The sequence below is a fragment of the Ambystoma mexicanum genome, chromosome 12 (genome assembly GCF_040938575.1).
Source record: "Ambystoma mexicanum isolate Mex_15411 chromosome 12, UKY_AmexF1_1, whole genome shotgun sequence".
NCBI lineage: Eukaryota > Metazoa > Chordata > Amphibia > Caudata > Ambystomatidae > Ambystoma > Ambystoma mexicanum.
In genome coordinates, this window is record NC_090936.1 from 175,360,213 (window position 1) to 175,375,154 (window position 14,942).

The 14,942-nt window shown below is 43.2% G+C and overlaps 1 protein-coding gene across 1 annotated transcript in view; it reads left to right on the forward strand.

Moving 5' to 3' along the window:
- POLR3B (RNA polymerase III subunit B) overlaps positions 1-14,942 on the forward strand; it is a 1,940,302-nt gene that overhangs the window by 1,909,564 nt on the left and 15,796 nt on the right. The window contains exon 27 of the mRNA XM_069628254.1: positions 14,031-14,204. Within this exon, the coding sequence (XP_069484355.1) occupies positions 14,031-14,204 (174 nt within the window). The remainder of the gene's footprint in view (positions 1-14,030; positions 14,205-14,942) is intronic.

Below are 14,942 nucleotides of genomic sequence, written 5' to 3' on the forward strand. Positions count from 1 at the left end.
AGGACGTCTTAGGTTTATCTATGGGATTATCTGGGACTTGCCAAAATGCTTTTGTTAAATCAATGGTGGAAAGATGCACTGCATCCCCTAATCTATCAATAAGATCATCTAGCCTGGGCATGGGGTAGCTGTCTAATTGTGATACTTCATTAACCTTTCTGAAGTCCATACAAAACCACCATGAATGATCAGGTTTGGCAACTAACACAGTAGGGGAAGACCAAGGGCTTTGTGTGGGCTCGATGATATCTGCCTTTAACATGGCTTCTAGTTCTTGAATAATCCTCTTCCTGCTCTGTGATCCTGTAAGGCTTTTGATGAATAACCTTCCCTTGATGGGTATGAATATAATGATATATTCCCTTAACTCTTCATGGTTCATTTCTAAATACATCAGGGAATTGTTGTAGATCATCTGATAGATCTTGTTTTTGTGCCAAATCTGGAGGGATTAACTTGTTGGTATCATTCTCTTCAGTTAGTAAACTGTTTAATATTACTGAAGTGTGTTTTAATAGGATCTTCTTTCCATTCTTTCAGTAGATTAATATGGTAAATGGGAGTTTTAATCTTTCGGTCAGGTTGTGAGATTTTATAGTTGGAAGGTCCTGTCCTTTATGTTATTTCATAAGATCCATGCCACCGGGAAATTTACCGGCATTTTATTTTTTTCTTTCACACATTTGAGGGATTGTGGATTGTACCCCATCAAGAACCTTATACAGGTTTCCTATTTATATTTGTGTTCAAATGGTCTATAGTTCATATTTATTAACATGATACAATACATAGCTACTTTAATAAAATCATAGTGTCATTACCTGTATCAACTACCTCAATATCAGCATTGAAATCTATAGCTGTCCATACTAACAGTCACCCACTTTTACGCACTCTCTCTCAGGCTCTTCAATGCAGAAATCCAGTAGGTCATATAGCCTGGGATTGTGCTAGTTGTAGTTGACACGTTTCATGGATACAAATTATGTTACAGCATCCAAAGAACTCAAGCCAATCCAAATTAGTTAACATATTTTGCAAGCCTTCAGTTTTCCATGATAAGATCCGTAAATTGTCATGATCTACAATGAAAATGGGGACATTAAAAGGTTTAGGCAAGGTGTTGGGAGTGGAGACAACTGGCTAGTTCGAGGATGCTTGTGGAACTACATCCTAATTCTCTCTTGAAGAGCAGTCTAGTGCCCCAGGATAATGTGTAAGTGGTGTTTGTGGCAATGGGGGATATTATGTTAGTAGCATATGGGCTTTCAATTTTATATGTAGGGTCGAAGTGCCATTCTCAATTGTATGGTGGTGCTTACTGGGGTACGTTCCTAAAATCAACTGCAAGGAGGCCCTGCACTAAGAAACTATCCTTAAGAATTACTTGTATGAAGTAAAAGCACTCATCACTCAGGTCCTGAATTCTTTGGGCTCCTATCGCATCCTCTCTTATAACAGAGAGGCACTCCTTATTATGCCTAATCCAATGTGTGAGAATTTATAACCAGCACCTTGTTGGACTCCTTATTGCCAAGTTTGCATTTGGAGCGGTAGTGCATGGTAAATCTGATCGCAGTTTCGATTGAGAGTATTTTATGTACCTCACCATTTGGGGCGCTTTGCTCAAATTCTGATGGGTTACTCCTTTATTGTGCAGTGCAGTCGCTGGACGCCTGTTGAGTGATAGAATCATTACTTCATCTGGTCTTGGGAGGAACTAACATTGCCCGGTTGGAGTGATTGACAAGTAGAGTTGTAAGGTAGAACTGGTGGATTGTTACTGGCTCAATTTGAGTCGAGGACACATCTGGGGAAGCAATACCCAACTGTTAGGTGAGGACACACCTTTGTACATATTCTTAATTGCCAGAGTTGATGTCATGTAAGGGATGTCACTGTGTACATAGTTATGCATCTTAGGTGTCACTGTACATAGTTAGTGTTGTTCATGGAATCTTCTGTTATCCTGACTACTGTATCCAGGCACACTTGTTATGGCGGCACACTTGTTATGGCTCATGCTGTGGAATATGAATACAGTTGGGAGGAGGTTCTAGGAGAGTCAGTTGACTGCTGGATCCCTTGTTGGGGGGTGTCTTACCTGCTATTTAATAAACCTGTTGATGAAACTTGATCACTGTGTCCTTGAGCCATCCACAGCACCAACTTATTTAAAGTCAAGCTGTCCTCTAATTGTTGCTTTGTAACTAATTGGCAAATCTCCTTTACCTCATTTTCCATACTGGTCCTAGTCTTCATGTTCAGTTCACAATATGAACAGGGCTTCTTTGATGACCACTGAGGAACATTGGTAGTTCTATCTATTGACAGACTATTCATCCTGCCCATTCGGGGAGGGCAATGGCTCTGTGGGTAGTGATAAATGATAGTAGTACTGTATTGGTAATAGAAGACATGACTGAGATTTCATCCAAACCCACAATAATCCCTTTAAGGATTTCATCAGAACTATGCCTCGTAACCTAGCAGGAATGCAAGGTAATTTCATCTATCAACAGTGAATATTTGTTTGACGGATGAATATCTGTTGCAATTTTAAAGACCAAGTTATTTTTTAACACCTTATTCAGGACGAACGAGAGAAAGAAAGAGAGGGACCGACCAACCCTCTATAGGCTTCCACTGGAAGGGAAACATGTTGGCCTCCTACCTGGTTGGAGTTTCTAGGGATTTTGAAATTGTAGAAGTCATCCTAACGAGGATGTCAGCCAGGCGGCCACTAACCACCTTTGAATGTTGCATATTTTCAAATAACCTCAATCTGATAAGACCCCTAACCAGGTGCCATAGCCCAAAACAGTCCTGGATGTGGATTTAGCACATGTTCCCTAGGTATAAACAGATGGCACCTTAAAATGGGGATGGCAAGTTCAGATAATCAATTTCACTTAAAAGGTCCTCTTTCTCAAGAAAATGTTTTACCTCCCTTATCCGAGTCGCTGATATAGAACACACACAGAGGAGAGTTTCAGGGACACGTTCCCTTTTACCATCCTTGGCGTTCACTACTTACAAGGGTCCAAGTTGAATAAGAAAATGATTTCAATCCGTCATAAGAAGTTCAAAGAGTGTTATGGGAACACCCGAATGGCATTGTAGTAGACCCTAGTCTTGAGTCCATACCACCATAGTATCACTTAGAATTAGTTAATCTACAACTCCCCTACATGATACCATTCATGGTAGGTAACCTACATGATATCGTTCCTGATAAAGCATACCTTCTGTGACAATGTAGACGTTCCAATTCCTCCATTCACCAATGACTTCCAGCGACTGAAATGGAAACAGTAAAACTCCTTGGGGCAAGCAGTCTAAAATAAAGAAAACAACGTTCCCACAGAGGTCCCAACAAACCCAGAGACCGGCAGGGTCTTCCAACAGGAGGTGGATGGGGCCTCTCACAGCATTTTAGCACACCACTGATCAAGCAAGGGGCCCCAACAGCCTGTGACCTTCGTTATTGGCTTTCACCCTTCTATGCAGGCTTATGTTGTGTGTTAGGGGCGGCTCACCACAAATAACCATGCTGACTCGGATGTCAAGTCCAAGGGTGTTTATTTAAAAATCTTATCAGACAGGATAGCCGTATCTCCTAGGCAAAAATGTATCTGAGGCCTTAGCAGGGTTTGTGGTTTTTGTGATAGGGCCATCCCTCTTTATCTTGTCTACCTTGTCCCCGCCTTCCTAACCTAAGCGCCCCCTAATGGGGTTGTTAGTACCACAGCAAGCTGACCCCTACTATTTATGGCATTGGGTACCTGTCTCCCTAGGGGTCTTCTAACTCTCCCTCTCCTAGCTCACTTATTGTTCTAGGGAGTTGGAGATGGTGACGACTTCCACCCGGTGTCACTCTCACTTCTCACATCCACTCGTACCTGATCCTTCACTATACTGGTCTCTTAAGTTGTTCTCCACCCACCATGTCACTATCCCTCCGATCTCTTACTCTACCTTTCCACCTCCAACCTTTAATCTTACTGCTTTTCTTACTCCTGTTCTTACTATTGATCTTACCTCCAGCTACCCATCTTCCTTTGTTGTCTTCTCTTCCCTCCTTCCACCCACTCTACTGCATGGCTTTTCGCTATTCTTCTGTTAAAATCACTCTCTCTATTTCTACTCTTACCACTAGCTACTCCTATTCTCCCACTCCCTGTCTCTCTTTCTACTCTCCCTCTACTACTGTCGCTACTCTGCTACTAACACTATCCCTTTACTTCCTACTGTCAGTCTATTTCTGTTTCTACTCACTAGTGCATACTATCGCCCTTTACTACCAACTACCACTCTACTACCTGTTTCTCTCATTGGCTACTCCACTACTCCTGCTACCTACGGTCTCTACTACCTCCACCACTTCTACTCCCCCTCTACCTCTACTTCTCACACTCTCCACTCACAAACACTCCACAGACCCACTCCTTATAATAGCCTCCACACTCCTTTCGCTCTCACCTTTTCTGGTCTCTTGGATGACCTTCACCACCTCCTGTCCTCTCCCAACTAACCCACATTTGCACGTTCTCACACACCTCCTTACATACCCCACCCTCTCTCAGGATTAGACTTACTTGTCTCCAGGGGCTGTGTCATGAGGAGGGCTGTGAGAGGCAATAAAAAGGCTTGTAGGCCCTGCTCCTTTTTCCTGGTGTGGCTGTTTTCAATGGAACCCAAAAGGGTCCATCGAACTCCGTTACTCAAGGCCTTTTTTAGAGGTCAACCCCTCTATCCCCCCTCTCTACACTCTACACTCGGGCGGGCTCCAGAAAACACAGTCTGCGGTGGTGTTGTTGCGGCACCCCCTGGTGCCCCATACAATATTGCGGTATCCTGTGACTGGGGTTACTGCTGTTGCGGCACCCCCTGGTGCCGTGTATACAGTTGCTGCATCCCATGGTGCTCCCAGGGGGCAGAGCCTGTTAGTTTGTGGTGGTGTCCTCCTCTTGCTCCTCTGTGGTTTTGCGGCTGCCATCCAACACACTAAGGAGGGCCTGGGAGGGGGGCCCGTCCGCACTCAGGCATTGGAGAAGGGTGTTGGGTTCAGGCTCCCCCCACCCCCTTTAACAGGGCCACAACGCTGGCCCTGTCGCAGCTGGCAGTGTTTTTCAACATAGGGTTGGTTGGCAGGGCCTTCCACAGTGTTACAGTGCTCCACAAACTGATCCAGAAAGGGCTCTGGTCCACAGCCCCAACATTGTGTGCACTCTTCCATACAGGCTTACGCTGCCAGTGTTTTTCAACAGGGGATGGTTGGAGACTCTCACAGCGTTACAGCGCTCCAGAAATGACTCTAGTAGGGCTCTTGTCCACAGCCCCAACAGCCCGCGCCCTTCCATGTTGTCTAACTTGAGGTAATGATTGATATACAAATGTTAAGGATTTAACTTCCTGGCTTTAATGTCTATGGTAATGTCAAAGCTACGTCACTCAAGAGTGGATTTTGTTAACTACAGAAGACACACCTACTCACGAAGGTTGAATGCAGTCTCTCTATCAAGCATTTTGAATTAAGGTTTTTACTGGGTATTTAGCTAAAACATGGGAGTAGCCAAACTATTCCACAAAGGCTCTCATTTATAGTAGATACTTACGGGACAAGGAGGGAAAAATGGTGGCAATAAATGGCTGTGTACATTATTTCTCAATGTCTTTATGTTCTATATATTCTCCTAATGAAAACCGGGCACCATTTTCTGACAGTGTTTTCACCGAACTAACTACATTTTCCATTTGCATGCAGAAAACTTATTTGGGTGGTCATTTTAATACTATATTGAACCTCTCGCTTGATCGTTTGAATTCTAAAGTTATTCAAAAAGCAGAATGAGCTTAGCAGATCACATCAGAGATTTTCCACTGACGGGCGACTGGAGACAGCATGCTTCACAGAGGGATTTTACTGTTTTCTGTCCCATGCATGGGTGGGAGTTCTGCTAGGATCGATTATTTTATTTCCTGGTCTCCGTTCCCCTAGGCAATATCGGAGCATGCAACCAGGTCTGATAGCCTATCAATGACAGTTTCTGACCACTTCTCCATACATTTGCAAGTAGAGCTCCGAAGTCAGATTTTCATACTGGAGGTTTAATGGAGACTCAATTACTCATTGTTTAGGGACTATTATAAGAGGCAGTAACCCAGGCCATCAAGACATTCTTCATTTCTAATTTGTATGGGAAGGTGTGATATACAACTGTGGGATGCTTGCAAAGCTGTTATGAAAGAGAGTGTCTTAAGGATGTGAAGAAAGAGCAGGTTGTGACTCTCACACAACTCATTAATGAGCTGGAATACAATTTCACAAACTATCTGGTTTCGCTAGAATTCTGACTGCTAACTGCCACTAGTGGCTTTTTGAATTCCTCTTCTCGAAGGGCTTCTAGCCTATACATCTCAGTAAGTTTGCCAGGAGCTCTGCAGGTTTTAGTATTGCTGGCATTTTAAAGCTATATCAGCAGTGCTTTGTCTCGTCCATCCTGTATGGCCTGGAAGCGTTGGCCATACAGGATCTCAAATGGTTAAATATACTGGAGGGCCACTACTGGCGAACGGTCTTGGAGCTAGGTCCATCATGTCCCCTGCAGTATCTGCGCCTGGAACTGGGCCTCATTTCCATGAGAGGCATGGCCCTGCGTGCAAGAGGTTCTTTTTATTTAAAAGCATGTTCTGCCCCGATCTGCAAATTACTTGCTCTAGCTGGTGGCAGCTATGACGCTGAGAGACACCCACGAGGGCTTAACTTTAAACAGCTGAATGAATCTCTCTTTTTAGAGATTGAATGGTCTTATGCTAACAAGAAAGATATGCCTCTTATCCATCTGAAAAAATCTTTTTGAGCATAAATTGAATAGATGGGACTGGTGTGGGAACTATACCCATCTATCCAAGTTAAAGGGATATGAGGCAGTATCGCATGTCATTCACAGATATAGGAAGCCTCAACCTTATTTGTTGCTATGCCCGGCCCCTGAAGTGAGACAGTTCATTCTAAGGCTGCGGGTAAATCAGCTTCCGATACTGGCTGTCACAGGCCCTCGCTTGGGGGTGGTACTGGAACACAGAACCTGTCGAATCTGTGAGTGCCCAGGAGTTCTGGAATCAACCAGAGATGTCCTTACCCTATGCTCTAAACTAGGGCCGGTGTATATGTGTCTGCTTGGGAAATGGGTACACAGATATGAGGCTATCACTGGGGAGTCTTTTGGGGATGTATGTCTCAACTCTGAATCCATGGCATTTCAGCGTGCCCTCTTTAGGCTATGGATCCACGTTAAGACTCTTCTTCCTGACTCAAGCACTTAAGGATCAAGTGGGCTGGTGAATCGTGGAGAACTATTCATAGGCGGCATCAGTATTTGTACTCGTACTTGCATTTGTATCTTGTACATATTCTTGGACTCTTACATCTCAGCATGATTACAACATTTTATGTGTATGTTATGTTGTGTTATGATATTATGTTTTATGATTTTATGTTTTATGCTTATGTTTGTGTAAAGTCCAAATTGTGGACTGTATCACAATAAAGTAAATTAATTAATTAATTTAAAGCTAGATGGGGGAAACGTGTTTTAGGAAAATTGAAATGGAGAACGGCAATGTTATTTTTAGGAAAAAAGAAAAACTATAGGCCGTTCATGCCTTTTACTCCAAACTGTATGATGGAGAGCCAGTGGGCATTAATAAAGTTAATGATTATTTGGAAAAATGGTCCCCTGTCTTGAATACTTAACAATTTTTTTAAGACACTTGAGCCAAACCACATGCCTGGTTATTTAATGGCTTCTTTTACACTGGGCGGATAACCGCATCAATGGCTGAAGGCAAAAGCTCCCTTCTTCGTAAGCCAGTTAAGATTCCTCTTGATCATTTGACTGACCCATTGCCCTTCTACATCATGACTCCAAAACATTCTCCAAAATGTTAGCTATGTAAATTGGTCCACTCATGCCAAGGCTCGTTCACCCAGACCAGTCTGGTTTGATCCAAAACAGACATTAGATCATATTCATAGGGTCATTTAATATAATCAAATTGGCCTGTAGGAATTTGAAATCATCCCCTATGTCCCTTTTGGCACTAGATTGAAAGAAGGTATTGAACCGCCTTAACTGGATTTATCTTGGACCCAATATGGCAAAACCCATTTTAGCTAAACTTATATATTGGTCAGTGGGAATTGGTATGAATGGGAGGCTCTCAGGCATAATTAGAGCTTCACGGAGGAACAGAAGATCTTGCTTAAGGATATACGTGATTTGACCGTGGCAGAATTGTTCACGGCAGAATTGACCGTGGCCAATTTCACTGTGAATACAATTTCGCTGTGGCCAAATCTGGCAAAACCTTGACCGCCCACCCCCAATACACCCCTCACCCCACTTACTTTTTGCTTCTTCGCTTTCTTCTGACCCTGCGGCGTCGGTTCCGTCCCTCTTACGTGCATCAGATCTGACGCTGCAAGGTCCGCTTTTCCCGTTTAAAAAAAAATATATGTTTTCGTCCCCCGGCTCCAGTCCTCAGGAAGCGGGGGCCAACCCCCAAGGCAATCACTACCAAACATGGGGAGCGGGGGGACACCCCTGCTCCCCCCGTGTTCGGTATTGATTACTCAATTTGTTCGAATTTAATTGAACAAATGGTAATGGATTAATTCCACTCAATCTAACATACAATTAATTAAATTCGAACAATTTGGGCAATACCCTTGCCTACTATCTCCCTTTGCTTTAGTGTTGGCAATTGAGTCTTTTGAATTATCTATCAGGGAGAACAGAGACATCTTATGTTATGACAAGCCCATACTATACCGTAGCATCATAAAGTAGCATTGTTCGCTGACAATGTTCTATTTATGATCAAAGACACAGAAAACTATGCCCCGTGTTGCTAAGGAACTGAAGTTATTTCAGCAAGTTTCTCGGTACAAAATTATTTCATCCAAAGCACTAAATATAACAGTCAAAAGAAACCATAGACCATGTGCAGAGAATTTACCTATATTTGGGAGACATTCATGTGATACCTAGGAGGTAACATCACCTCAGCGTATGAACGGCACTGTAATCATAATATCCCTAAATTGCTTTCAGAATTGTCCATCCTTATCTAGGTGGTACCACTTTTAAATATTGCTACTTGGTATGATTGCCAGTATACAAATGAATTTTCTGTCTTGGTTAATATATATACTTCATGCCTTGCCCATTGAGGTACTGAATGCCATCCTTCATCAAATTCAATGGAATCCACCCTCGTATTGCATGTAAAATCTGGCAACAGCCCCGTTAGTTGAATGCTCGGACTGCTCCTGATGTCTACAGACATACCTTTGCTGCCTAGTTGAGAATCGTTACTGAATGGTATTTCTCCCCACCTAATATCTTGAAATGTATAAAGCCATGTTACAGGCTAGCATAGATACCAAATTGCCTTATATGATTAAATGGGAAGAGCAAGGTCTGACATTACAGATACATTTTGTTCGCATATCTGGGAAAGGGGGTAGCCTTACCTTCTTGCTGCTTTCGGCTCACAGAAAGCATGTGTAAAGTTACCATCCTTGGATGGTACATGGTCGCTTTCAAGTTTCATGTTATTTCTCTCTCATCGCTGTCACTTTGTTGGTAAGAATGCAGGCAGAAAGGAACAATGTTACACATTTGATCATGTTTGTGGGCTGAGGTACTGACCCTGCTAACCCTTCTGTTGGGAGCCGTGGACCCCAGTGGCATATTTTCTTTATACTAATTTATCGGTGAACTGACTGGTCATATCCCATTCAAGGTTAGCAATTGCCCCTTGGTGAGAGAAGGCTAATGCACATTGTGAAGCTGCAATTTGGAATACACATTTTTGATCAATTAGTAATAGATAAACATACTTGTTCACTTTTGAACCAGTTTGACAAATGTATAAACAAGGCATAAAACAAGCAGCGTCACATAGCAATTTTCTACACAATGCTGTAGGATTGCTAATTAAATTGACACTTGTGTAGCACATCTAGCTATTTAAATTACACTGTTCCATGAAAGCAGAGCTTCATCCTGCATTCCTCTCTTGCCCTCGGGGCTCTCTCCACCCTCTTTTCTCTGTTCACTGCAAGTTCAAAGGGGCTAATGGAGACTGAGTGCAACAGTAATCATCCCCTCAACTATTAAAAGTACCAAAGGCCTGTGTGGGAGTGCTACACAAGAAAGCGTCTTTTTCAATTAATTGTAAACCAGAAGTAATCAGGATGATACTTTTATTGAGCTAACTATATCCTGTTTGGCAAAGACCAGTATGTGTTAACTTTAATGTTTTAAAAGAGTGCTGAAATTCCTCTCTTAAACATATAAGTTCTTACATGATGCATAATTAAACTATTGCTTATGTTAAACACTGCATTCTCTCCATGTTTTTCATTAAAGTTTAGGGTAGTGTATCTATATTTCATGCTGTCAACTATATTTCATTTTGTCGTGGAAGGTGCATTATTTTGACAAGGGAACACTTTTGAAAATGTACATGATCACATGGCCAAATGTTTTTGATGGCAAAGCTAGTTTTGTGACCTGCTGGTTGCATACATCTGTGCAACTGCTGCTCAATCCGTGAGCTGATCCCAAATGTATCCCCCTGTTGCTTAATACAAGCTAACCTGAAAGTGAAATGGCAGCAAATTATAATATTCCACCTAGTTTTCCCAATTCTCTACCTGCTAGGCAACCCACTCTGCTTAGTCTCTTACTACTTTCCTCTTACATAACAAATTCAAAAAGCTAGCTAGGTGTTTGCACAAAGTAGTGATATATACTTCCATCCTTCTATACATCTACAGATCTACGGCAACACCATACACAGTAGTTAGCCTCCAGAGCTTGTTTTTCTTTATGATTGCATTATATATTGGCACCTGGGGGGGAGAGCTGGGCAATCCGCAGGCCCGGGAACACACAAAGAATTGCCAGGTAGCCATTTGCATTTCACGACAGGGCCACAGTGCCTCTGCCCAGCCTTCACCCTGTCCATGGATGCAGTGCCCCAGGCAGAGTCTCCACTGGAGTGCCACACAGCGACCACCCTGCCCACTCCCCTGCGCACGTCCTGGTGGAAATAGTTATTTTCAATCGCAGATATATGTGTAATTTATTTTAAAGGGAAGTATGAATTGCGCAAAGCCTTGTTCCCTTAAAAACAACAAATAAAGTATCAGCACCTCAGATGGCGTCTGAGGGCTTATATCGATCAATACCGCTTTCATGGGTACTGTGAGAAGGTGTCTCCCCAGACTAGTCCCCGGGGATCTGTCATTCAGGTGGCCAGGATACGGCCATCACTTTTGGATCCAGTTCCTGGGGGTGGACCACTGTCGGAGGATCACCAGGGTGAGTGGTCCTCGGGGAGTGGGACATCTAATGACGAGACGCGGTATCCCCTTCCCTGTAACATCTTTACCCCATCCTACCAGGTATGATACCTGGGAACTTTACTCCCCGCCACACCCCCCATCCCTACATGAACACTTTCACACAGACAGCCCGCTCTGGGGGAAAACACTCACACCCGAACAATGTTCCTGACATGTCCCACTAATATGGTCGGGCAGAGTCAGGCAATTACCTTTGACAACACACACCTGACTCCAATTGAACTTCCCCACAGGGATAAAAGGCAGAGCACGCAAGCACACTTTGAGCAAGTCAGAACATGAGAATGAGTAGAACTTTGGGACCAAGGCCCACCTACTGGATTAGAGCAATGGACCAAGGGATGAGAGCAGCGGGCCCAAACCCCCCCTATTGCAGGTCATTGCCTCTGACAGACCGTGAAAGACACGTGGAGAAGGCCAGATCCCACAAGTGAAGATTGCATTGTGTTTCAAGGATGCAAGCGATCCTCCCTGTTAAACGGCAGAGTTGGGGAGGCGGGGTCAAGCCTCTGGTACTAACCTTGACTCAAACTAGAAAGAAGCACACACAGCCAGTGCATTAGCAAGCGACCTGAGAGACCGGTGTGTGTGTTAAAGTGAATGCAAGTAGCAACATCATATCAGCAGTGAAGGCTGCACGCGTGTGAAGTGAGGCGCGAAGAAAGGCAGTCCCTTGAATGAACTTTAATGTAAAAAGCAGCTGCATATCAGCGATACTAAGTAAAGGAGTGCTCTGGTGAAAGTCTCAGCGAAAGGTACATTGTTTGAAGCTAAAAGCAAGAGTGAAAGTAAAATAGTGAATGTTGAGTTGAAGTGGTCCTGCGGTGGTCTGTAAGAAAACCACGCACATTCGAAAGACTTCGGCATCCGAAAGGGGTCCGAGCCTGATGGAGGGAGACCTGAAGTATACTAAGCTTGGGGAAGGGATCCCCCCTTCCAACTGTGTGTTGAACATTATCATGCGACGTCTGAGCCCGGAAGAGGGGGACCTGCGAGAACTGTGTAGTTAAAGGTCTGAGCCCAGCAGAGAGGACCTACGAGACATTGTGTGGTGAAAGGTCTGAGTCTGGCAGAGGGGGACCTTTGTGAATGTTTAGGTTAGAGCATTAATTTTGAAGACCGAGAGAGAGACTTATACGTGGAATGCCAGGCGAGCCTGGAACCACGGTTTTGAACTGAGTATTGTATTGTAAACCAAGCCATAGTGTCTCAAAGAAGCTAAAGTGTGTTCCAAGCTCAAGTGTGACGTCTTGTCCCGTGCTGAAACGTGGGGAACGGGGGCTTATCACTCATCTGTCCAGACATTTTGTTTTTTGAACCATCTCTTTTTGCATACAGCATTTTCCCACACCATTTGTATTTAGAAGTAAGGATTGGCAATAGGTTTATTAGTATAGCCCCTTTTTATTTCAACAAGACTGCACTAGGACTGTATTATTTTTACTTTGATGGTTGTAGCTTACTCCCATCCTTAAATTTAGGGTTACATAGGTGTTCATCCAACCCATTGAAGTTTAATAAACACCCTTGAACTGTGATCACTTGTGTCTGTCTTCACTGTTTGATGCCATGCCTTCCTTACAGTACGCAGGGCTGGAATGTTGCGCTTGGGCCTACATGGCTCGGTATTGGGTACCGTTAGCTGCCCTACCCTCCAGCATAAGTGGTATTTAGTGCTATATTGAAAACGGTTGATATCAATGACAGGCAAGGGCCTCCTTGTCCACCTGACGTTGATAATTACCCTGCCTGATGTAGCAACATAGTACTTCGTCTCAGACAATGGCTTTCCTTTAACATTGTGAACTTTTTGATTTCGGAAACTTCGTAACTTCTCCTTATACAGCAAATGATGGGGCCGCCTGACTCACTGACCCGAGAGATTGGAATACTATTGGGCAATGAACAGTGCTGGTTGTTGACCTTTCGAAGAAAAAAGGTAACAACCCAAAAATGATGCAGACATGATGCATCCATTACGCTAACTGCATATGTTTGTCTGCTTGCTTTCAACACCATATGGTTCTCTTCCTCAAACAGTAACCTTTGTTCCAAATTACTTTTTATAATTACCATACCCATTAGGCTGCAGTTACTGCTGGGGTACCAGGAAGGAATACACAGCGCACTGCAAATCCAACTTCTACAGGAGATGCAAACTTTAACTTTTTGGCCAATTTGCATGATCCATTATTTAAATGTGTCCTTGATCTATCCTAATTGTTCTTTATTTACATTCTAAAACACTCAAAGTTAATGACACATATGCACGTTTCTAAGGAACCACTTGGCCAGCGGGGCCAAAGGTAGCTCCTGGTAACTGTTTGTTTTAAGTTAACCAGGCTCTCCTATGTTGGGGCATAAGCTAAATAGTTCCCTGCTCTCAACAATTTCAAACCATGTTTACATGTACAAGTGAGCTTTTGTTCTTTAGTATTTTTCATAAATGGTATATTTGTATAATATTCAAGATGTCCAAGTTACCACAACATCCAATAACTCTAGTGTGGTCTTAAACAACACAATATGTAAACACCAGTGAAATATTAGCAAAGTTTAAATATTGTCTTTACTTTTTCTCATGAAGGCAACCCACTGAAGGACGTTCCAGGGACGGAGGTTTGCGACTCGGAGAAATGGAACGGGACTGCTTGATAGGTTATGGAGCTAGCATGCTTTTGCTGGAGAGATTGATGATTTCAAGTGATGCCTTCGAAGTAGATGTCTGCGGCCAGTGTGGCTTACTGGGCTACTCAGGATGGTGAGTATAAACATAAATGACGACTAATGATTGTTGGAGGGGAAGGTTCTGAAAGAATTTGAACCACTGGCATTGCTCTAGTCAAAGTGCCAAACCATTGTTTTTCAGCCGATTGTGCCATTACAGAAGGAGAAAACCCCATAGAAAAAATCAGACTTGGTCACACTCCAAAAGAGGCAGACCAGCCGAATTGCTAGTTCACATCCCTTCTACATTAGACTATAAGCAACTCCAGACATGTTTCGTGGCCGTTTGCTATCATCAGTGAGGTGAATGTTGGATGTTTAAGCTCAGTAAATCCATGATCCATGTCAGTCGTGCTGATCTAACACTGGAAAGTAAGGGGTTTGAATTAATAACGAAAACTGACAGTGTACTGAGAAACCCTCCAAAATATAATTTTTCAGCCTGCCCATACCATTGCAGAAGGAGGAAAAACATGCACTTCAGTCTTGGTCCCACCCCAAAACATATACACTTATACCCATTCAAAATTGCCCCTAGTACAGAGAGTTTTAATAGATGCCGTTTGCGTTTGCTCTAATAGTTCCAGTAGTTTAACATCAGAAAATAAATATGTGCCTTGAATATATTCACCATGCTGCTCTCTGTAACCTTTTCAGGGTTTTGACCATAGAGTAGCAGGATGAACACCTGCAAATTCTCAGTTGACACACACATGGGCAGCCTGTCACATTACTTTTTGGCTTTCTTAAATTAATATTTATTCCTGTAAAA